Below are 24,998 nucleotides of genomic sequence, written 5' to 3'. Positions count from 1 at the left end.
CGTTTACACCCCATAGAATATTATACATATATTCATCAGGATTTCTTGTTATTCCTGCATCCAAAATATTTTTTTTTTACAACAGGAAACCAATAAAATTTCTTTTGAATTTCTAAAAGAGCCTTACCTTTTCTTAACCTTATAATTTTTTCATTATTTAACATTCTAATTAAATCTAAAGTTGTCGGTTTATCAACATCAGCATAATGCCAATCTTTTATTGAAAATACCTCATTCTTATGTTGTAGAACATATTTATTAAAATAACGAATACCCTTTTCTTGAAGGTATGCTTGGACACAGAAATGATAATTTTCTTGAAGCCTTCTTGCTGTCATTTATGTATTAGAAATATATATTAGAATAATATTATGGCACGAAACACCTCCCCATCTTCCCATAGTTAAATCATTTTGTATTTCCTTACTTATTATATATAATCCTGTTTTTTCTGTTTTCATGAGATAAACAAGGGCAAAACCATTATTATATTTACCCTTATTAAATTCTTTTATTTGTTGTTTACTAATCGTGGCTCCACATAACTCATTCTCGATACCAAGTGCATAATATTCTTCCTTACGAGACTGATTTAATTGTTCCAGGTCTTCGAGGTTAATTTTAAATGACCAATTATACCCTAAATCATTCATATCATACCCCCATTGTTCTATTCTCATACAAACGATACGCCCTTCTTTATAAAAATTTATTTTAATTCGAACTGTGAATTCTGTATGACCTGGAGATAATATCAACACTTCTGTATCTTTGGAATACACAGCCGTTTTATTTAAGTATATATATTGTGATAAATCGCTTAATCTCACCAAGTCATTCGCGTCAGTCGGGCTTGGATAATTTTTTAATTTATAAGCATTTTTCATGTTAATATTTTTGTTTATATTATATTTATGTCGTTCAGCCTGTGCCTTTGTATAATAATTTGATAAATCAATATCCAGTTCTTGAGATACACCAAAGATAGAACCATCTTTACCAACATAAGTCATTTATATTAGATTAAAAATAATATCATAAAATTTTTTATTTTTGTTGAGTTGAAATAACACATATAGACATAATTGACCACAACACTTGGAATTTAATTCTTGGACTTGAAATGTTTGATAAACACCATTCTGTAAGAATTTTATGACTTCAACAGGTGGTGGAAGACCAAAACTATCAAAATAATATTTGTCTTGACTATTAAAAATACAAACCCAATGAGAACCGTTCCCATCATTATCTTCTAAGTTCATAATAATATTCTTTGTATGTTTCGGCACATTTGTTAATTCATCTCTCATACAAATAACCACATTATGAATTTTTAATTTCTTACAATATTTGGCAAGTTGTAAATTTGATGTTGTATTCTTTCCAAATTCTTTCAACCACTCATCAATGCTCATTTATTTATTAGAAAGATATAATCCATTACCTCTTTACGTTAATTTTACACCTGCTTGTGCTATAGAAGAAAGCATATCTCCAACTAACAATCTCGCTTTATCAGGCAGACCTTCAAGTTTTTCAGCAAAATCTACAATTACACCACTTCCACTAATTTGTTTCTCCAACTCTTTGTTATGTCTTTCCAATTCTTTTTGAGCCTGGAGTTGAGCCTTCCTTTCGTTGGCAGTTTTCACCACTGTTGAAATACCACCCGTCAATGCTCCAACCGCACTTAAACCAGCAAATAAAGGAATTAGAAATGGGAGAAATCCTCCACTCGTCTCTCTTATTGAATATTTTTTCAACATTGGTTTTGTCATTTTAATTTTAAGTGAGCCAGTGTCATTCAAGATTTTAACCTGTTCTCTTGTGAGCAAAACATCAATTCTTACTGCTCCTTTTCTCTGAATTGTATTAACGTTAATCGTACAAGGCTTTTGATTTTGAACACAAGATGATAGTTTATGAAGATTGATTTGATTAACATATACCCCAGTTGGTACATTGCCACTCATTTATTTAACAAAAAATTATGTGAGACTAATCATCACACCATTATCTGTATTAATCTGCAATTCTGTTTCTTCCAAAAGCAAACAATATGTATCAACTTCTTCACTCTCTCCTCTTTCAATGTATAGGGAAGTATCCACTCGATTAGACTTTATAGTTTCCTTTTGAGCGCTCAGGTCAAACGCATAGATTGTATACAAACTTTTAAATGCTGTCATGTCCAAAATAGGTTCTTTATTTCCATTACTTTCACACACCTTTTGGTAAGACTTGTATGCTTCAGCAAAATCATTTTTTTCCCAATTAATTTCCAATCTATCTCGTGGATAAAATGTTCCATCTAGAGAAACGCGAAGTTGTTTCACCTTAGCATTATCACTCAATGCATTATTCTTATCAGTCGCAGTATCACCATCTGGCTTTTTAAAAATCATCCACAGATAACGTGGCTTTCCTTCCAGAACACCCAAATTCCACGTGTAAGTAGTTTGATTGAGTTTAACGTGTTGACATCTTCTTTTGAGGTATGATACACTGAGTGGTTTCTTTGAGTTAAGTCTTCGATTCAACATCTCTTCTGTTTTAAGATTAGGAGTATATTCACTGATATACCAACTCATCTCCTCAATTACAAATTTATTCTGTTCACCAAAAGCACTACCAACACCAAAAAGCAATCTATTTTCATTATCATTCCTTTGTAGTTGAAATCTAATTTTAAGACCATACAGAACTTTATCATAATCACAAAATCCAAATATACCTTTAAGAGGAACTGCCACAGTAAAACTATTTTCTGCTTTTGTATCATCATTATACATTCCTTTCCTTTGAATATATCCAGGGTCTGTGTTTGTTCCCGTTGACATATCAGGAATAAAACCTTCGACAGACCCCTTTCCCATTCTATCACTGAATGTATAGAGTGTAAATTTCATCATTTCAGATACAGCAGAGACATAATCAACCGCTTCAACTTCTTGTGTTCCAATATACAATCGCACACTATCAAACATTTTCCAGAAGAAATCATTTACAAGTGTAGCGTTTGTGTTATTCCCAGCCTTAGTGAATTTAAATTTACACAACAAGAAACTTTCGGAGAGATTCAAATAGGTTTGTTGATTATTTATTTCAAAACTTTTTGTACCATTTGTATTCCAGTCTGTTCCAGTTATTGCATTTACCTTGAAGTAATCTTCTTTTTTAGTGGAGTTTGAGATAATAATAGTATCATCCAAATCATAGATACTATCAATTGCTTCCATACTTGTATTTATTGAGGAAAAAAGATGTTAAAACTTTTGAAACCCTGATCCAAGTATTTGAATTATTTTCTGTCGTTCTTGGGGGGACAACTGAGTTTTACCTTTCTTAATTTCTTTTATTGCTTGTAATTTATGAGATTCCTTCTGAGCATCTTTTATACTCTTTACAGCACCTGCTACATTTCTCACAGCAGAAGCAGTTGAACCAATTAGGTCTTTATGTTTAAGAATAGTTGAACCAATACCCATGAGAGTATCAATTATCCCATCTCCTCTAAATTGATGTCCGACACCCCTTTGTCTCTTAGGTTTATAGTATCCTCTACCAAGATACATACCTTCACCCTTGTAGTACGGGGAAAGGAACATCCCATCCCCTATAATTATTTTATATTTTCCCAACTCGTGTTTCCTCACAATAACCATCGTATTTATTTATTGGAAAACTTCACGTAGGTGAATTCTGATGGATATAACTTCTCCATTAAAAGAAATCACACGATTATCTTGGTCGGTTATCCTAAAATTTACTCTGTGTATGGTTTTTCCTGACACAGGTAGATAAACCAAATTTTTAGGTTCCATATTGAATTTATAACCAATTGGGGTTGAGTATGCGCTGAATGAAAATATTGTATTTGTTTTTTTTCCATCATTATAAGCACCATCAATCAAATCACAGTGAATTAACACCAAATTTATTCCTGAGGATATTTGAATGACATTATCACTGTAAAACATCCCATTAGTTTCAATCTTTTTTGAGGAGAAACCCAATAACTCTCTAAATGAATTATCAATTGTGAAATCAACCTTGTAGTTATTTTTAACTTTAATCGTTGATTTTGAAGTATGTTTTTGAATGTTTATAACAATATTTTTTGGTTCATCACCCTGTTCTTTCATAAGACGAGCAATTTCGGAAGATATTTGAGAAATCTCGTATGCTCCGGGTGAGACTGTTATCGTTTTGTATCCACTTCCCGGATTATAACTAAACTTGTCATTTTTCTCGGTTATATTAAATAAGGTATTATAAGTTTCCATGGACAATAAAGATGCCTCATATTCTTTTGTTGTGTCAAGTTGTAGTGGGTATGGGAATGAAGATGTGTGGTCGCTTGTTGTGAAATTAAAACTCAGGATTGTGCTTCTCATCTTATTTAATATGAGATAAAATGTCTTTATATTGAGATTTATTAATTATTTTCATGTTCATCAACTGGTCTAAAATGGCTGATGCTTCATTAAAACAATTGTTATTTCCAGCCTTCTTACTGCCTAACAACAATAACAGTCTATTAACTAATTGCGATGGGTCATTTGGAAGAAAACTAATACCTGAACCAAGGATACTTAAAGCCTGAATAATGTGTTTCTCCTTCTCATTCTTCCTACTTTTACCAGAAAGAATAACCTTATAATTTAGAGTGTTCAGCAAATCAATATATACTCTATCATCATTATTTTCCATATCCAATGGTTTATCAATATACTTTGATTCGTCCCTCACAGTTGAACCTTGTCTTCCATCTTTTGTGAGAAGAAACATTAATCTCGGAGTTAGTTTAACAGGGGGTTGAGCAGAACTTAAGAACCTTAATTCATCATTAAATATCAATACCTTTTCTTGAACAAGATGAAATATTGCTGGTTGTTCTGTTGGAATGAGTCCTGCTTTGGTTTTTGAATCCGCTGAATATTCATTGTTTTGAACAGCATTCACAATATAATCAGGGGGTTGATTAATCTCTTCCAGTTGTTGAAATAAACCTTCATCATATTCTAATTCTCCAATATGCTCTAATTCTTCCTCCGTCATTTGACTGAAATCTTTTAACATTTGGAGCTTTCTGGGAGTATATTCTACTGTGGGAACTGTGGAAACATCTTTCATTTTTTCTTGGGAAGTTTTTAAAAGTGGTTTAAAAAATTTCTCTTGTTTTCTTTCAAATACTTCTTCGCCCGTTAGTTTCTGTCTGCGTTTCTTCTTTATGTCTTCCTGCTGTTTTACAACTTTTGAAACCAACTCTTGATGTTCCTTAAATCTTCTTGCTCTTTCTTTTGTATCCATTTATTTATTGTAAAATGTCATTGAATGTATTGTAAAGATTAACAGGGAAATTTTCCTTTTCTTCATCATTCAAGTAGATGTGTTCAAATAAATCCTTTTCTTTAAATATTTCATCAAATTCTTTATTAACATTAATGCGAGTTGTAATTTCTTCTTCACTAATCCTTGCATCTCTGCTTTTCATACGTTTGCGTTGAGTTTCTTCATCAACATCAAAACCGAATGATAAAATCTTCACCCCGCTCAGATATTTAATAATTTGTCTCGTTCCTTCTGGATTAGTTTCTAATATCCCAACACCACCAGATTTTAGTTTCCTTAACTCACTCTTACAATGTGAATATTTTGTTGTACCAAGAGAAACCTCCTCAAATATTTGTCCTTCATTCCTCAATCGCATATGTTCCTCCACTGAAATATAGTGATAATCTTCACCTTTTATTTCTCCAGGTCTTATTGCTCTAGTTGTTGTTGATACAATGCGTATCACGGGGTGTTTTTAAGTAAATTTACAATATTCTCATTTGTACTACACAAGAACCTTGATTTATGAAAGTTTTTTCCAGAAGCAGATTTACCCACAAGATTTATAATAATAGTTGTCATTTATATATGTAATTGTTTATAAAACAAAAAATATATCCCTTAATATCTCATCTTGTTTCACAACAATATATTTATATTTTTCAGTCGTGTGCTTCATGTAATCCTCAAATTTCTTTTTACTACATAATGTAGAACAATTATCTCTCCAAAAATTATTGATATCTATTGAATTTAACTTGAATAAAATAAAAGTATTAGCATTGTTTCTGATGGAACGACGAGGAAGTTGAAAGTACGATTGACTAAGATAAATACAATTACAAGAAGAATGTCTCCCTCTTGTGTAGTAGCTGTCCATTACCGTTTGGTTTCTCTCATTAACACAATCATCAAAGATAACGAGGTTCTTTTTTGATTTATCCAAATCTTGGTGAGACGGTATATCATCCGTATTATCACTAAGAATACAAGTTATAGGATTTGATTTCTTTTTACATCTCTGTGTATCACAAAATAGTTGAATTATATCTTCAATGTTATAATCATTTAGGTTTTTTTGACGTTTAAATAAACCGATTATATCTTCTTTTTGAAGACCAGCATTAAAACCTTGTGAGAGTAGTTGATACTCTGGTTGAAAACTCGACTTTGTGAAAATTATTAAATTATCATAATCTAAAAAGTTGGGAGTGAGGAGCATTTTTAAAAGTAAGCAGGTTTTTCCACATCCACTTGAACCAACTATGAGACATCTTAATGAATTTGGGAGATTTTTATGGTTGTTAAATTTTATCTTATTTTCCCAAATAGGTAAAAAATCATTCATTTATATATTTAGAAAACAAGTTATTTAATTTATTATTGGCTTTTTTAGAAACTCTATATTTTATCCTAAGTTCAGGTTTAATTTCAAGATAATCCATTATTTTATTTATACAATATCTTGTGTTGATATTTCCCTGAAAATTACATCCATGAATAATGTATAACAACAATCCTTTGAACATTTCTCTTATACGTTCAGTTTCTTCCCTTGTAAGGAAAGGTGTGTTATCACCCTCATACTTTACATTCATTTCTCTAATCAATCTTGTAAAGTAATTCATTTTTGGTGTAAATCTAAAATAATTATTTTCCTTTTTATATTTTTATTATCATTAATTAGAAGATAATCACAGAATATACATTGTTTATAGGCTTTTGACTCTGTGTTTAATCCCCCTCTTTCACACGCAGGACAATTCTCAAATTTGTCATATGAAGAATCAGGAAAGTCTAGCATATTTATAAAGTAAAACTTTACTTAAACTGAAATTCATCTATACTTTCAGTTGTATATTACCATCGATATCGATATACTTTTTTTCATTATCAGATTCAACGACAACATTTTTTATATTAAAGGTAATTTTAAAATTATCGTTAACTACTATTGAACGAAATGTCATTTCACCTGATATATTAACATCCTTTATTTCATCAGGATTTACATCTTTAAGGTTGTTGAAAAAAATACAAATTTCTCCTTGCATATTACAGATGGTCTTATCTTTTCTTTCTAAAGCTTCATCGATAAGGTTTTTGTTCTTTGATACTTTTTCTTGTTTCATTGCTTTTTCTAGTTTTGAATATATTACTAGAAGGAGAGGAGAAACTTTTGTTAAAGATACTTTAATTGATGTTCTACCAGGTATACTAAAAGCCCTTCCACTGAAGGTAATTGAAGAACTCATATTATTTACCATAATAGTTTTTATCCAATAGTTGTTATATTTATCTTTGTTCAATTTTACATCCTTGACATATTTCTCAGTATCTTTAACAGATGAAGAGATTGATTGAAACTTGTCTTTTGTGTCTTGAAACATTGTATTTATTAAGTGAAAAAGTTGGAGGATAAAATGTTTTTAAGCACAGATTCACCTATAAATTAAACGAAATTTTTATCAAGAAAATTTTAGTTTAAGCAAAGTTTTATTCTATAAATATGGTGAATACAACGTACTGCGATGTTTGTAATCACGAATATAAACATTATAGAAAACACCTCCGAACCAACAAACACACATTTAATCTATTTCATCAAATATCTTCTCTTGAGTTGGAAAGAAAACATTGTGATATCTGTTCAAAGGATGTTTTGAAGAGTAGTTATAATAAACATCTTCAATCACAAAAACACAAGAAAAATGAGTTTAAAGTAAAGGGAGACTATTATATTAAAAACACTGATGGGGCATTTAAAGGGCATATAAAAATAAGGATTTTTCAATTTGGAGAACCCGGTCCATCATCAATAGCTGAATCAATTGAAATAGTGAAACCCGATGTTGAAAAATTTATTAAAAAGACATTAAAAGAAATGAAAACTTTAAAGTTTTATATGGGAGTAAAAATGAATATGAAAAGACAAGATGAAGAACATACTCCTTATATGAGAACAGGTCTTCATTTTATAACATCATTTCAAGATTTTTTGAATAGTGGGGTTTATGAAGAACTATCAAGACAAGAGGAGGATGTTGATAATACAGTGGTAGGAAGTGGATTCAATATTAAAAAAATCATCTTTTTAGATATACACATTCTAAAATCAACCCCTCTTAAAGCTTCTTCTTATATTGAATTACCAAAAGAAATAAAACTAAAGAAGGCAGTTGTTAATATTAAGAACAATGATAATAAATGTTTTCTCTGGTCTGTTCTTGCTCACTTTCATCCACCAAAATGTAATTCAGAAAGAGTAAAACAATATATGAAATATGAGAATACCTTGGACATTAAAGATTTTAAATTCCCAATGCCACTAACAGATATTCCTAAATTTGAGAAAAAGAATAATCTTTCTATTAATGTATATGGATTAACGGATACAAACAAAGTTCAAATATTAAAAATTTCAAACAACTATAAAAATGAAGAAACACACATTGACCTTTTATATTTTAGTGTTGGAAAGAATTCACATTACACATACATCAATAATTTATCAAGATTAATCTCTTCTCAGGTATTCAGAACAGCAAACAAAATATATCCTTGTAAGCGATGTCTTAATTCATTTCATACAAAAGAACGATTAGAACAACATTCAAAATATTGTAGTAATCATAAATCAGCTGTAATTACAATGCCTAAACCTGGTGAAAAGATTTCTTTTGAAGATTATAATAAATCTATCATGCACCCATTTGTGATATACGCTGATTTTGAATGTATCCTTAAAAGATAAATACTGCTTCTCCTAATCCAAAAGAACCATATACAAATAAATATCAAAAACATATTCCTTGTGGTTTCTGTTATTATATCAAATCATCTGTTGGAGAAAAGTATAACAAACTTGAACATTATCATGGAAAAAATGCTTCACAAGAGTTTGTAAAACGATTAGAAAAGGATTGTATCAGACTCACTAAATTAATGAAAGAAACAAATGAACCGATGAAATTAACCAAAGAAGAAAAATTAGAATTTAGAATGAACAATATCTGTCATATTTGTGAGGGGGAAATTAAGGAGTCTAAAGTTAGAGACCATTGTCATCTTACTGGTAAATATAGAGGTCCCGCTCATTCCTGTTGTAATCTTAATTATAAATTACCTTCTTTTATTCCAGTCTTTCTTCACAACAGCGCCAACTATGATACACATCTATTTATAAATGAACTTTCAAAAACACCAGGGAATATTTCTGCCATAACAAACACAAGTCAAAAGTATATTTCATTTTCAAAAATGATATTCACAAAACCTTTAACTCGTATTAGGTTTCTAGATTCTTACAAGTTTATGGGAACACCACTAGCCTACCTCGCATCAAATCTAAGCTCCACGGACTCTTTTCCAAATCTTAATTCATTCTTTCCAAAAGAGGAAATTCTCACTAAAGAGGAAATTCAGATTAAAGAGAGAATTCAAAGTAAAGAGGAAACTCTAATTAATGAAGAAATTCTAACTGAAGATGAAATTCTAATTATAAAGAAAATTCGAACAATGAATGAAATTCTAACTCAAGAGGAAATTCAGATTAAAGATGAAATTCTGATTAAAGAAGGAATTCTTACGAGAGAGGAAATTCAAACAAGGAATGAAATTCAAAGTAAAGAGAAAATTCATACAAGTAAGGGAATTTATCCTTATGATTATATGGATTCATTTATGAGATTTAAAGAAACACAACTTCCTTCAAAAGAAAGTTTCTATAATAACCTTTATGAAGAAGAGATAAGTGATAAGGAAGATAAACACGCACAAGAAATATGGAAAATATTTAAGATAAAGAACCTTGGAGAATATCATGATTTATATCTAAAAACAGATGTTTTATTGTTAGCTGATGTGTTTGAGGCTTTTAGAACACTCTGTCATAATAAAAATTGTTATGGATTAGACCCTGCCCACTATTTCACAGCTCCTGGTTTAGCTTGGAGTGCAATGTTGAAAATGACAAAACAAGATATAGATTTAATCAGTGATGTTGAGAAGTCCAAGAGAGGTGGAATATCACAAGTATGTTCAAAAAGATATGCGAAAGCAAATAATAAATATCTCCCAAATTATGATAGTGAAAAAGATAGTAATTATTTGATGTATTTTGATGCTAATAATTTGTATGGATGGGCAATGTCTCAATCTCTGCCTTATGGTAAATTAGAGTGGGTGGAAGAAAAGGATTATGAAAAGGCTTTGATGAATATTGTTATTTCTTCTCAAGAGGAATTGAATGACGAAGAAGAAGGTTATTATTTTGAAGTTGATTTGAGGTACCCGAGTGTTCTTCATAATAAGCATAAAGACCTTCCTTTTGCATGTGAGAAAGAAACCCCAAAGAAAGAATGGTTCAGTGATTATCATAAAAGTTTTAATATTAAAGGCAAATCAACAGAAAAGTTATTAACAACATTCTATGATAAAGAGGGATATGTTTTACATCAGAGAAGCTTAAAACAGTTTTTGAGAGAAGGATTGAGAGTAGCTAAAATTCATAGAGTTTTAAAATTTAAACAAAGTCCTTGGGTGAAAAAGTATATTCAATTCAATACAGATATGAGAGCAAATACAAAAGTAAAATTTGAAGGGGACTTTTATAAATTAATGAATAATGCTGTATTTGGAAAGACTATGGAAAATGTTAGAAACAGGCAAAACATTAGATTCGCAACATCTTGGAAAGAAGCTTCGAGATTGATAAATAAACCAAGTTTTGAGAGAGAAGAGGTTTTTTCAGAGAACTTTTCTGCAATTCATATGAAAAAGGAAAGTATTGTAATGGATAAACCAATTTATATTGGAATAGCAGTTCTTGATTTATCAAAGATATTGATGTATGATTATTTGTATAATGACTTAAAGAAAGAGTATGGTGAAAATGTTTCATTGTTGTATATGGACACTGATAGTTTTATCCTAGATATAAAAACTGATGATGTTTATGAAGATATGAAGAAAAATATTGGAGTATATGATACAAGTAATTTCAGCAAGAAGAGTGAGTTATTTTCCAAAAAGAATGAAAAGGTTATTGGTAAGTTTAAGGATGAGTTGGGTGGAAAAGTAATGAGTGAGTTTATTGGATTGAGAGCAAAGGCATATGCTTATAAGTATGGTGAACAGATTGATAAGAGGTTAAAGGGAATAAAGAAATATGTAATAAAGAAATCAATAACTTTTAGAAATTATTATAATTGTTTGATGAATAAGAAAGAAGAATATAGGAAAATGAATACAATAAGAAGTTATAAACATAACATATATAGTGAAGAAGTAAATAAAAAGGCATTAGGAGCCTTTGATGATAAGAGATTTATTTTAGATAATGGAATAGATTGTGTTCCATATGGATATTGTATGATAGAGTAAATAGAATAGATTGTGTTTTAACGATGGGAAGATGGGTTAGGGTTTTTTAAGGGCTACCGCCGCGTTTTTTCACAATATATAAATGGTTAAACCAAGTATTAATCAAACTAAAGAGTGGAGAAAATCTCAGTCTTGGTATATAAATGGAAAACATAATGAATGTGAAAAATATCAAATAAGTCTTGTTGAAAAAATAACTAAAACAAAGGTAAATAAAACAAATAAGTGAATCAATTTAAAAACTAGTAAGTTAGAGGATGTAAAGAAAAAAATGAATATCCTTGAATGGACTGAAAACTTTGATGGTTATCAATTGAACAATGAAAAAACAATTTACTATAATCTCAAAATGATATGTGGCTCAGGAGGTGGCCAGATGAGAGCATTAAGAGAAGTTTATCATTTCGTAATGGCACAAAAGGGGTATCTTAAAAAATATAAAGATTCAAATGTTTTGTTTGTCAATATTTTAGATGGGGATTATTGTGCAAAGAAAATTAAACTATTGAAGGAATTTGAGAATGAACAAATCTTTATAGGTTCAATGAGTGAGCTGTTCAACCCCCAGGTGTTCAATTCAATGAGGTTCAACCTCCAGGTTAAAAGGGGAGACAAATAAATATACCTTGGGATAAAAAGGGGGTTTATTTTTAGGGAAAAAAAAGGGAATCGCTGAAAATCCCCCATTCATTTACATGGGGAAAAGTGAGCCAGAATCAGTATTCTTACCCTACTTATATATATATATAAAATAATATAAAAATGACCGTTTTTACAGCCATTTTTCCCTGCTGTGCAGGGGTTAGGCTTTTTCTTGAGGCAATGTTTTATGGCCGGATGCCCTTCCTGACGCCAACCCTGGTCGCCTCTTACGACACACAGGGATATGGCACACCTATTCTAACCGGGGCATACACCGGGACCAGTACACTGGTACTCACTTCGCCGACCTCAGAAGGATGACAGGCTGAGTCAACCCCCTGGTGTTAATTCAGCAGCCAACGGGGCTTGAACTCAGGACCCTGGGATCCCAAGCCACCACCCTAACCACTAAGCCAACACCAGGCATATATATATATATATATATATATACATATATACATATATATATACATATATATATATACATACATACATACATATATATATATATACATACATATATATATATATATATATATATATTATATAATATTATATATATATATATATATAATATTATATATATATATAATATTATATAATATTATATATATATATATATATATAATATTATATAATATTATATATATATATAATATTATATAATATTATATATATATATATATATATATATATATATATAATATTATATAATATTATATAATATCATATATATATATTTATATAATATTATATATATATATATATATATAATATATATATATATATATATATATATATATATATAATCATAACCGAAACACACCAATCTTCATTGGACAGTCCTACACCAAAGTGTCACCTTCAACTGGGAGGCCTCGGCCTTGCAACTCTATCAACCAGACAAAGAATAGACTGCCAACATCAGTTAAACATCAAAAGGAGCTGCCTATCCAAATTTCAGGCTGATTTGCCCTCATCAGGACAGCATACCGATAAATATCTAATCAATAACGACCACATTGATCGTTTAAACTTCAGACGCACCTCCTGACTGTTATTGTGAGCAAAAAACAACCATCTGTCTGCCAACTAGGTGATTGTTCTCACTAATGCAAACCATTCAACCAGAAGGCACATGATGCGATCGGCAGGTAAATCAAAACATCTGGAGTGTGACGAGCATGTGGAATCCATGCAATGTGGAGTCCACAGCTCCAGTCCATACAAGTGTTGAGGAGTGTGGAAGCCAATACACACATACACACCCCTGACAAACTCCAGTAACAACTGGATATAAGTCGGAGATACTCTGTACCAGTGTATAGTTCAGAAATCAGATTGATCAACTTTGGTGGTACCCCGCGAAGATCAATAATCAGCCAGAGGGCATCTCGATTCACCGAATTGAATGCTTTGCAGAGATCAACATAGGCTACAAGAAGCTCCTGTTGAAACTCTTGTCTGCGTTCGGTGAGAACCCCGAGAGCAAGGATATGGTCAATCGTTGACGTCTTTGGTGTAGAGCCCAACTGCTCCAGGCGCTGGTTCTTGAGCAGATGGTGGCAAATCCTATGAAGAGTTATCCTAGCAAAGACCTTTCCCGGCACTGAGAGCAGCATCACCCCTCGGTAGTTGTGGCAGTCCTGGCGATCACCCTTCCTTTCCAGAGAGGGACAATGAGGCCCCTTTTCCAGTCAGTTGGATGATGTTTGTGCTCCAAACAGCACAGAACTGCATGCAACGATACCAGTACAGCATTTCCACCAGTCTTGAGAGTTCAGCATGGATGCCACAGTTCTCTGGGGCTTTACCCCCTTTGAAATAGTTCACCATCGCTTGTGTTTCCACAAACAAAGACGCTTCGCAGTTGATTGGAGGGTCAGCAATATGGATAGTTTTACCCCTTATATCTAACAACAGCTGATGGGTCAGCCTGGTGAAGCCGCTCAAAGTAACTGGCCCAGCTGGCTATCACTTCGGATTCCTCTGTCAAGAGTCCACCACCCTCTGCTCGAACAGCAGCACACCGAGGGATGGGCTTGGAGGAACGCGATGCACAATTCCTCTGTAAGTTGGAGCAGAATCCCTCATCCATAGGTGATGCTCTAGTCCTTCACAGATTCCTCGAACATCGTCCTCCTTGTCCACCCTCAATACATGTGCAGTTTTACGCCTCAGCTCTGAACAGCTCAGCTCTGCCATTAAGCCTGGCCCTGTGGCTGGTCAATGGTAGTCAGTAGCCCTTGGAAGACAAAGTTCCTCTTCACTTGACGGTGGGATCCAAGGCGTCCACCAGGAACATCAAGGATGGTCGTCTTAAAGGCACTCCACAACTCTTCAGGATTCCCCACAGTAACCAGACCCCCCTCCTCCACCCAAATCCCCGCTCAGCCTGTTTGCAAATTCCTCAGCTACCCTCTTATCTGAGCTTGCCAACATGCCGCCAAGGCTGGGATGGTACCATTCCCTGGATTGGAGCTGAAACCTCAGAGATACTACAAGGCTGTGGTTGGTGTTGAGGAACTTGGCACTCTGGTAGACCCTGCAGTTCTGAATCGTCCTCCAGCGAACATCAATGAGCACATGGTTAATCTCCTTTGCCTCACCACCACCAGTGGAATAGCAAGTCCAGTGATGAATCTGTGGGTGCTGAAACCATGATTCAGCCACCCTAAGTCCACAACTTTTTGCTAAGTCAAAGAAATTAGTGCTATTCTGATTCACAGGTCCATGGTCCCTGCAGCAAGACACAGATCTGATATGGCCTGACCTGACAATATCATGTGAAAGGCCATCTTGGAAATAAACATTTTTATTATCACATTGGTATATTTTGATAAAGAAATGTTCTTGCACCAACCATGTTTTATTAAAGAAACAAAAATGAATTATATTTTACAATACTAATGCATGAAATTTTAATATTTTGTGTGACCACTTATTCCATGCAAAACAGCAGATATCTTTCTACTTTGGAATGTTTTCCTGAAATTTAGGAGAAATTCCATTGGGAGGTTGTCCCATGCATTCTGCAATGTTTCACATAATTCGTCTTTGGATTTTGGTTGTTTTTTGTTTTCCTCCATCAAGTGGACCACTGATCTTTGCAGTCACTGAGTTAGCAAAGTGACTTAATAGTTACTGTTCACAGACTCCAAATCTTTGACAAAGTTATTTCTTGAATAGTTTGCTCATTGGTTGCACGTGAGAGTGGTGGAAACTTCAGCTTGATTCGCAGGTTCACCAATGGTACGAGCAGCATTAAATGAGAAGCTTGTATGCTTGGTGTTGGCTTCATGGTTGGGGTGGCAGGCTTTGGATTCTAGGGTCCTGAGTTCAAATCCCGCTCAGCTGTTGAATTAATACCAGGTGGGGTTAACTCGGCCTGTCATCCTTCCGAGGTTGGCAAAATGAGTGCCAGCATGCTGGTATACTATGTTGGAGTGACGACTCGTCCAGGATGTGCCCAATAGCCAAGGAAACTGCTTAAGCAGCACCAATACTCTGCCTCATAACTTAAACTGTCATCCTCATGTCATGTCATCATACTATAAACTGTCATCCTCGTTCGTCACAGGCAGGATGTTGCATCATTGTGCATTTTTGATAAGTTGTGGTCACATTTGCCAGCAATGGTTGGTAGAGGTGAATGACCCCATGGGGTTTTCACCAAGTGTAGGCCATTGTGTGCCAGCAACGTGTCAAAACTCGAAATACCTGCCCTGACTCTGCCTACGATGGCACAATGGATCTACCTCTGTGAGCTGTTGTGCATACCCAGCAAGGCACCATGGATGAAGAGTTTTCCAGGCTGCATGGATCATTGGCCAACAGCATCAGCCAGTCCCTTGAGGATACAGAAAGAAGGTGGAGGAGTTTATCAACGTCATTTCCCATCTTTCCATTGATAACCTCAGGAATCAAAGTCCGGGCATCTCATTTATTATGATAGTTGTTAAAGAAGAAATCTTGCTGTGAAGAAATCATCAAGATGGAGCAATGAATAGTGTTTCATTGCATTCAAGACACACCAATGTAGTCCACCATCACCATCAACACCTTTTGGTGACACTTCCAAAATCCAGAATCACTGCTCTATTGTGTTATCAGTCTTTCACAAGCCTGGACTGTAGAAGAACACATCTTCTTCGAACCTCCACACATATGGACTTTCATATTAGAGAACAATGACATGTGCATAAAGGTGTACTAACATGGTCGGCAAATTAAGAGAAATGCATGCAAGTTTATTGCTATATTATGATGAGGTGCAACAGTGATACATGATAGCTTACCGCCATTCCATAACGAGGAATACTGAAATACTGGATCCAGCTGAGCCAGCTCATGACACTAGGAAGATTTACCAGAAGACCTGAAAATAGCTGTGGACACAATGGAAAACAAATTAGCATCTTTTTGAACTCTGACTCATGCAACATGTTTTTTTTAAATTGCTATTCTAGAGAAAAGTAAAATAGTTATATGAAAGTGAGGAAGTCACCAAACATTGCTTTGTCCCCAAGCTCTTTCAGTTGTTTCCGCATGACCTTTTGCAAGATAGTAATAATAACCATTCATTTTACACTATGAACACACAGGGCTGCCAAGACAGTTTCATTTGGCTAAGGAGTACAGTCCTGGACATGTTTCCACTCCAACGCAGGATACTGAAATGGATTATTACCCCAGTAAACTGTAACTCATTTTGCCAACCTCAGAAGGATTAAAGGCTCAATCAAGCCACCTGGTTTTATTTAAACAGCACATCAGGGGCTCAAACTCAAGACCCGAAGATCTTAAGCCAGCTATCTTAACCGTTAAGCCAACACCAGACATCTTTGCAGGATAGTGTAGAACCCTTAAGACCTCTCCAAATTACAAATTGTCATGGAATAAATGGGTAATTCGTGCCTTGATGATATACTGTTGTGGTGCTGGGTTCGGTGGTGAGGACGATCGCGAGATGGAGCAGTCGTGCCGCCTCCCACCAAACACCGGAATTGAAAGGTAGTCACCCCGGATAAGATCGGAGTCGATGGGTCACTTGAAGGACCGTGGTCGACAATCTTTCGATGGCGTGAGGTAGGGTCCACTTGTCTATTCCAATTTACCTAACTACTCACGCCATCTAACTCCTGGGGAAGCCACACCCTCGGCCGGCTTTCTCCGAACCGAGTCGCTGTTACCGACTTGGGTCCGGCGTAAACGAGCGGAAATTACCAAAGCCATGCCGGTCCAAATGACATTTTATGGCACAAACGGCCTCAGTATTTCTCAAGCCCGCACCGTGCTGGGTCAATGATAGAAACGACAGGCAACGAACTGGAACATTTAACAGGGGTTTATTTATAATCGGGAAGGGAGACACAGAGCAGACTTAATCACGAATATGCAGGAAAATATACAATGAGCAATCAACACTTATACAATTTCTACTTATAGGACGGCACCACCACAGACACACACACACCAAAATAAAATGGAACCGGATTGTCATTATTTCGACCCTCGCAGCCAAGGGGATAGACAGGCTGGAGGTCAGAGTTTGGTCGGTACCTGGCCGCGTTCGCACGGCTTGCCGACCTGCCCTTGTGGAGCTCAGGATTCTTGTGGAAGGGCTTGGGAAGATCGGACGCTCCAACCACCACGGTGGGACTCGAACCCACACAGACAACCTCGCACCAAGCGCCAAGGAACCAAGACGAAGCGGCAGACGTCAGCCAGCACCAAGACAGAAGATGGCCAGCAGACCAGACGAAACGACCCAGACGGATCGCACAACTGTTCAACCCCTCCTGCGAGGTGGGAGGGATCCGTCCTGAGGTAACTCTGCCTCCCATTGGACGGGTGTCGGTGGCCCGCCCCCCGAAGAGGCTCTGCAGTTGTTTCTGGCCTTCTGGCTTCCCATTGGCTGGAGGAAACACTCCCTGCCCTTCTTCGGAGCGGAGCCTTGATCTGAGGTGATGGAGGCTCCGCCCACGCCTTCAGCCAAAAACACGTGGATAATGGAGTTGGTGTGCGAAGGTTTGGTTGGGTGGCGGAACGAAGCAGGATGTTGTTGGGGAATATAAAAAAAAAACTAACTACAAAATAACTTGCAGCGCACACATGAAATTCCCGTTAGACACAGGGGGTGGATTCTAACCATACACATATACTTAACGAAATAAGTGAACTGCGGGGACTCTGGCTGTTGTGTGCAAATGACTGCCAGATTCGTAATAATACATCCAGAATATTGAAATAATTTTATCTTTCCTTTGTACACACATGGAAAAAAGTTAAGCACAAGGCTGCGTTCATAGCAATAACTGAGAAGGTTATTCAGAAACAGTTACGTTTATCAAAAATAAAACCATGTATTGGTAAAGTGTGCATGTTTGACAAATCATTCACGAGTGATTCGGACAGTTTGTTAATTTTTATCATCACAAGATGTGGATGGCTGTAATGGCACAGTTTCATACCAAAACATGCTGATTAGAATGGTTCTGTTGGCCACACGTCCTGTGATGTCGGGCTCGAGACCATGCAGTGAATAATGATAACCAATGATGTGCAATGCAACATCAATAATTTGTGAAACAAGCAAATGAATGTGATGACCCTCCTTCTCAAACCCCTGAATAAACCGTCAGAGGAATCCAATGGGAATTGTCATTCCTGGTTCAAAGCGGAGAGAGTGTGCACAGGAGGTTCCATTTTCTTAATTCTTCACCCAATAATGTCACAATTGTACTCTTTTGGGTTAAAGTCAGCACTTCTTGCTGGCTAGGGTAATGTTGTGATGGCATTATTTAACAAAAAGTTGTTAATCGCGTGATATTGGTGGGGTCTGGCATTGTCATCCATGCATACATGTCTTGTGAGAAATGGATGGTTGTCAAAATGTGGAACAATAAGATGATCCACAATGTTATTATGATACCTTTCACCTGTCAGGTTAACATGTGCAGTGACAAGGTCAAGTTTACAATCATATGACAGTCAGTCACATATCATAACAAATCCAGCACGAAACGGGATGGATTCTACATGGTTCTTGGGTGTATAGGCTGTCAGGTTGCTGCCAAACCCGAGTTCTTTCATGAGCCGAATGTAAGAGAAATTGCCTATCATCAGATCATTATATCTCCCCCCCCCAGACAAGAGATTCCAGTGTCGAGGTGCATAGCATCATGACAAGCAGGCAGCTTTGTGTTCTGCAATGAGAAGAAGGTATGTAATTGGCCTGCTGGCTTTGTAATCTGGTTCTGGACAGTTTGCCTGAATAACCTCTGAGAGAGATTTCATCCATGCCACAACACTGCTTGTGGCAAAAGGAATACATCTGACAAGCCCGATCAGAGCTGCATCATCTCTGTTAGAGGTCACCCTTGGTGCTCAAGATGTTTGTGGGCCAATCTGCTGATAATTCTGATGGAAGCCAAGTTGACATCACTGCGAGACATCCCAGCATTGTTCATCCAAATATTTTCCCATTTTGGGGTTCACTAGTCTTTCATGGAACATAGTAACACAGTCTACCAATGGAGGTATACAACTATATTGTTATCGTCTCCAAATATTGACGAGGTGAAAGTGTTTATAAAGTTAATACCCTGCAGGCTGCAATGCTGGGTGTGCAAAATTGCCTTGGCCAAGTGATGAATGGAAAATACAGCCTTGCTTGGAGGATTCTTTCATTTTACTAAATTTGAATTTGATTCAATATTTTCTTCGCAAACAGCACTATTTTAGAGGTGTGATTAACTTTTTTTCCATGTGTATATAAGTACTCTACAAGCTCAAAGGATATCTTGCAGTTGGGAGAATTGATTTTTACAAAATAATGTAATTCTCATTATGGTCACCTTGGTCTCGTGGTCTGTGGCAGCCCTTTGTTCGTGTGCTCTTTTCAAAGGGCATTTAAGATCTGAGTGCACAAGGCTTGTTCGTCCCTGATGTTAGGACCACTCCATTTTAACAAAACCTTAAGTTGCTTGGGTATTTGTGTTTTCTGGTGAACATTTCTTGCATTTTTTTGTAAACTCCATGTATGTGCATTGTACGTACAAATTCCAAACAAATTGTTTTTGCCATTTTCAATTTGATGAAAATTCAAACTAAAGACAAAAGGATTATTTGCCGATATTATAAGCAAGTAAGTCTTGAAACAATGAATATAAAAACAAAAGAGCTGCATGCTTCAAAGATACATACAATCATGAATACAAATGAGATTGTGATGAGGATGTGGGCTACAGGTGCATTGCTCGATCCTGCACTGAGCGCCAAAGCCAATGAGATTGCAGCATAAGCAACCATAATGATGGTGAGGAGATATATGAAGAAGTTGTCCACTTTTGGCTGCAACCCTACACAATACAAACAAGAAAAAGAGCAATCAAAGATTGCAGACCCTCGCTAGGAATTATTTGTGTGGTGTTTGTGTAGTTTTGTGTAGTATACTTAGTGAGGTGTTTGTGTACTGCTGTGTGACGCAATTAATCATAGACATAACCAGAACTGCCACTTTATAACTGCTGGCAGCGATGACCGGGTACCAAGACGTCCTGCTTTGATGCAACCCCGTTTTGAATGGACACCTGACCATGACCCATGACGTTTTTATGATTCAATTGAATTCAGAAAGGGATCAAAATAAATTCAATTCAAATCAAATGGAAGACTATTTAGGTACAGTCCTGCATTGGAGTAATCAGAAGGAATCCGAACAAGCTAAAAGCAAAGATGAAGTCATCAGGAGGAACCTGGAAAGGATTCACATTTCAGCTGCTACTTTTCTACTCTCAAACCCATCCAGGAACAGCAAAGTGAGCATTATTAAAATAAAAAAAATAATCAAAAAGATCAAAAAGAAAAGAAAAACAAAAAAATCAAAGAAAAAGGTCAAAAAATAAATAAATCTGGCTGCCAGACCATGTGTCCGATCAGGTTGAAATTTAATACACATATACCCTATCACTACTAGATCATAATTTTGAAGTTTCACGTAGATCAATGAAACGGTTCAAGATAAAAAAAAAAAATTAAAAAGATTTTTACTCAATCCAATATGGCTGCCAAATCATGTGACCTATGACATCATATGTGTAAATGTTTTGTTCTTCATGGATAGGCGGTCATACATGAAAAGTTTTGCCTCGTTCCGTGTCTGTCTGTCTCTCTCACCTCTCTTTCTTTCTCTCCCAACCCCCCTTAATCTCACACCCAGACCATTTTGCCAAGGGCTGATTACGACCTTGACATGGGCTTACCCCTCCCTTATCCTTTTACTTATTGATATGTAATTTTGAGTTTATTAGAATAAAATTATACCAATTATGTATTTCATTGACCTTTTTGTGGAGAGTATCTCCAAGTTTGAATCTGGATTGGAAGTTGGAGATAAAATGATGCTCTGAGCAAGAGAAGGCAGATAAGGGACACAGGAGAAAGTAAAAGCTGGGGATGACAGTCAAATCCAGCTTGAAAATTGGAAAAGTGAGCACAAAAATAGAGCTCGAAAAGACTAGCAGTAGGGTGGGGGAGATAAAGCCACGAGTCATTGCCTGGCTCTCAACCAAACATGAATGTTTTTCAGGTGAGAAACATTTTTATTCAAAAATAAAAATAAAAAAATATAAGGGTATGTTCTTTTGAACATACGAGTCCCCGAGGACCATGAAGCTATCGTTCTTGTTGTTAAAGGCCGTTATGGGAACACAGAAAAAAGGGGCTAAAGGTTTAAACGTGTATTAAACAAGCAGCATCATCATGGTTGGCGTCTCACAATATAATATATCAGCGCGATTAAAAATACCGTTTTTTCCTCGCATCTTCATGTCTGTCAAAAAACCAGTGTCAAGGTGTACAACTACAGCTCATAACCTATCCATTGAGGTGTTTTTCGGCCCCCCTCTGCTTTCCCGTTTTCACGCCACTGTCCACACAAAATTCATCAATCAATTCTATACAGAGTCTGGGGCGGGGGGGGGGGGGGGCTCAAACACACCAAACCCTCAGGTAGTGACAAAGCAAAACAGAAGTATTAAAACCCAAAGGCAAAATATATATATGTATATATGTATGTATGTATGTATGTATATATATATATATATATATATATATATATATATATATGTATATATGTGTGTATATATATATATGTGTATATATATATATATATACACATCTTCAATATATATGTATATATATATATATATATATATATATATATATATATATATATATATATATATATATATATATATATATATATATATATATATTGTTGTGGTTCCCAAATTCGCAAACCACCATTCAGGTCCCTTAGGTGAGGTATCTCGGCAAGTATATGTGTAGTTAGGCCCAAACCCGTTGTCTAGTGGGAATACATGTCATTTATGCGTGCTGCGACTCTTCAGGATAGCCGTTTTTCTTTTGCTATCTTTATTTTGGACCAACCGCCATGATTACCACCACAACCACAACATCAACCACCAACCACAACGCCGTTTCACCACAACCGCCACGACCTTCACGTCACACCTCGCAACCGTAGCATCGCCACCGTTCTTGCCCCGCTGTGGGTACCGGTGTTGGACTCGTGCAGGGCGCGCGTCGAACAGCGTGTACAAAATCACGGATTTTGTGCTTCAAAAACGGATCAAAAACGACACACGCCCACTTTTTGCCGTCCAATCGGTGAGCGAGGGGCGGGTGGCCCCGCCCCAGGGCGATCGATATATGCAAATTTATGGATCAAAAAGCCTTCACGCCCACTTTTTCTCGGGCCAATGGGGAGCGAGGTGAAAGGTCAAAGGGAGGGGGTCAAAGGCGAAGCTACGGGGGGATAAAAGGACCGTGTTCATCAGTGAGAAGAGAAGAGAAGAGAAGAGAAGAGAAGAGAAGAGAAGAGAAGAGAAGAGAAGAGAAGAGTAGAGTCAGGAGAGTCCAGAGGAGGAGAAGAAGGAGTCGGAAAGTCCAGAGGCGGAGAGTAGGAGAGTCGGAGAGTCCAGAGGCGGAGAGTCCAGAGGCGGAGAGTAGGAGGTCGGGAGGCGGAGAGTAGGAGAGTCGGAGAGTCCAGAGGCGGAGAGTAGGAGAGTAGGAGAGTCGGAAACAGAGAGTCAAGACTTCGCGGGCAGTGGAGCTGCTCGTCGTGTGCGTTGGAGTCGGAACGGAGGGGACGGAGCTGTGGAAAGGCGGCGACACCAGACGAGGGGGTGCTCGCGTCGTGCAGGAAGCTGCACCCGAGGGAGGCCGACAGCGCGACCTGGCCGAGGTGGAGACGCTCGTCGCGGGATAATAAAGATCCTCTATACCCCGAGCATCAGCAACCCCCTCCTGTTTCCCCCCGCGCTGAGATAGTGCGACCAAGGGGGCCCCTTTCCCACCCCCTACCAGACACCGTCCGCGAGGCCCGCGGAGTTGAGGCGCCATCGCCGCTCCTCGTCTCATCACCAGACGGGTAGGCGCGACCCGGTCTCAGCCTCAGGCCCGCCTCATCCTTGAGGGTATTCTTTTCCTTGGTTTTGGGTATGTGTTGTCGGCGCCGTCTGTGAAGTAGAATTGTATAAGTGTTGCCGTGTGCTCGGTAGTCGGTATTAACTCTGCATTGTGTTTTCGCTTTTATATTTGCTTTTTGTGTAAATAGAATTGTGTTTTTTCTATGTGCTTTTGGTGGAATCGAATATGTGTGCTTCCCGTGTGCCGCGAATAAATGTGCTTTTGTGTTGAACTGTTTCCCGCTTCGCTTCGTCATTTCTCCCATTGAATCCTCATCTTGCTTCACGTAAAGGGTTGGTAGTGGGCTGAATACGCCCGATAATTAATCGAACCGTCGAGGTCGACGATAACACCGCTCGGTTATTCTGATAGTACGGAACGGGTCGCTTAAGTGGCCCGTGTCCGAAGTCGACCTGCGGCGAGGTGCGATCGCCCGGTCTACCCTCCGCGTGGGTACTTAGGTAGGTCGAATTTGGCGAGCAACCCTATCCCACGCGGGGGCTGATTGGCTCGATCACGGTGAGACCGAAAGGTCCACCCGTGACTGGTTCCCGGCGTTAGTCCGAGAGGGTCACGACTGGATTGTCCGTCCGGTGGGCGACGTGCCGCGATTCGAGTTACGTGGCCGTCCGCACGCCGGCGGGCGCGAATTTGCAACAATATATATATATATATATATATATATATATATATATATATATATATATATATATATATATATATATATGTATATATGTATGTATGTATGTATATGTATGTATGTATGTATATATACATATATATATATATATATATAAAAAGATATATATATATATATATATATATATATATATATATATATCTATATATATATATATATATATATATATATACATATATATATATATATATATATATATATATATATATATATATATATATATGTATATACATATATATATATATATATATATATATATATACATATATATACATATATATATATATATACATATATATACATATATATACATATATATATATATATATATATATATATATATATATATATATATATATATATATATATATATATATATATATATATATATATATATATATATATATATATATATATATATATATATATATATATA

General features: G+C 36.2%; 1 protein-coding gene across 1 annotated transcript in view; it reads right to left on the bottom strand.

The window, feature by feature from the left end:
• ABCG2 (ATP binding cassette subfamily G member 2 (JR blood group)) overlaps positions 1–24,998 on the bottom strand; it is a 169,996-nt gene that overhangs the window by 33,231 nt on the left and 111,767 nt on the right. Inside the window, exons 12-13 of the mRNA XM_085897018.1 lie at positions 20,575–20,729; positions 16,665–16,754 (exon numbers count right to left, since the gene is read on the bottom strand). Coding sequence (XP_085753144.1) covers positions 16,665–16,754; positions 20,575–20,729 — 245 coding nt within the window. The remainder of the gene's footprint in view (positions 1–16,664; positions 16,755–20,574; positions 20,730–24,998) is intronic.

The sequence above is a fragment of the Eptatretus burgeri genome, chromosome 10 (assembly GCF_056783735.1).
Source record: "Eptatretus burgeri isolate ZD-2024b chromosome 10, Ebu_testis_v1, whole genome shotgun sequence".
NCBI lineage: Eukaryota > Metazoa > Chordata > Myxini > Myxiniformes > Myxinidae > Eptatretus > Eptatretus burgeri.
Note: the sequence above shows the minus strand (reverse complement) of the source record. Positions and strands in the feature narration are given on the sequence as shown.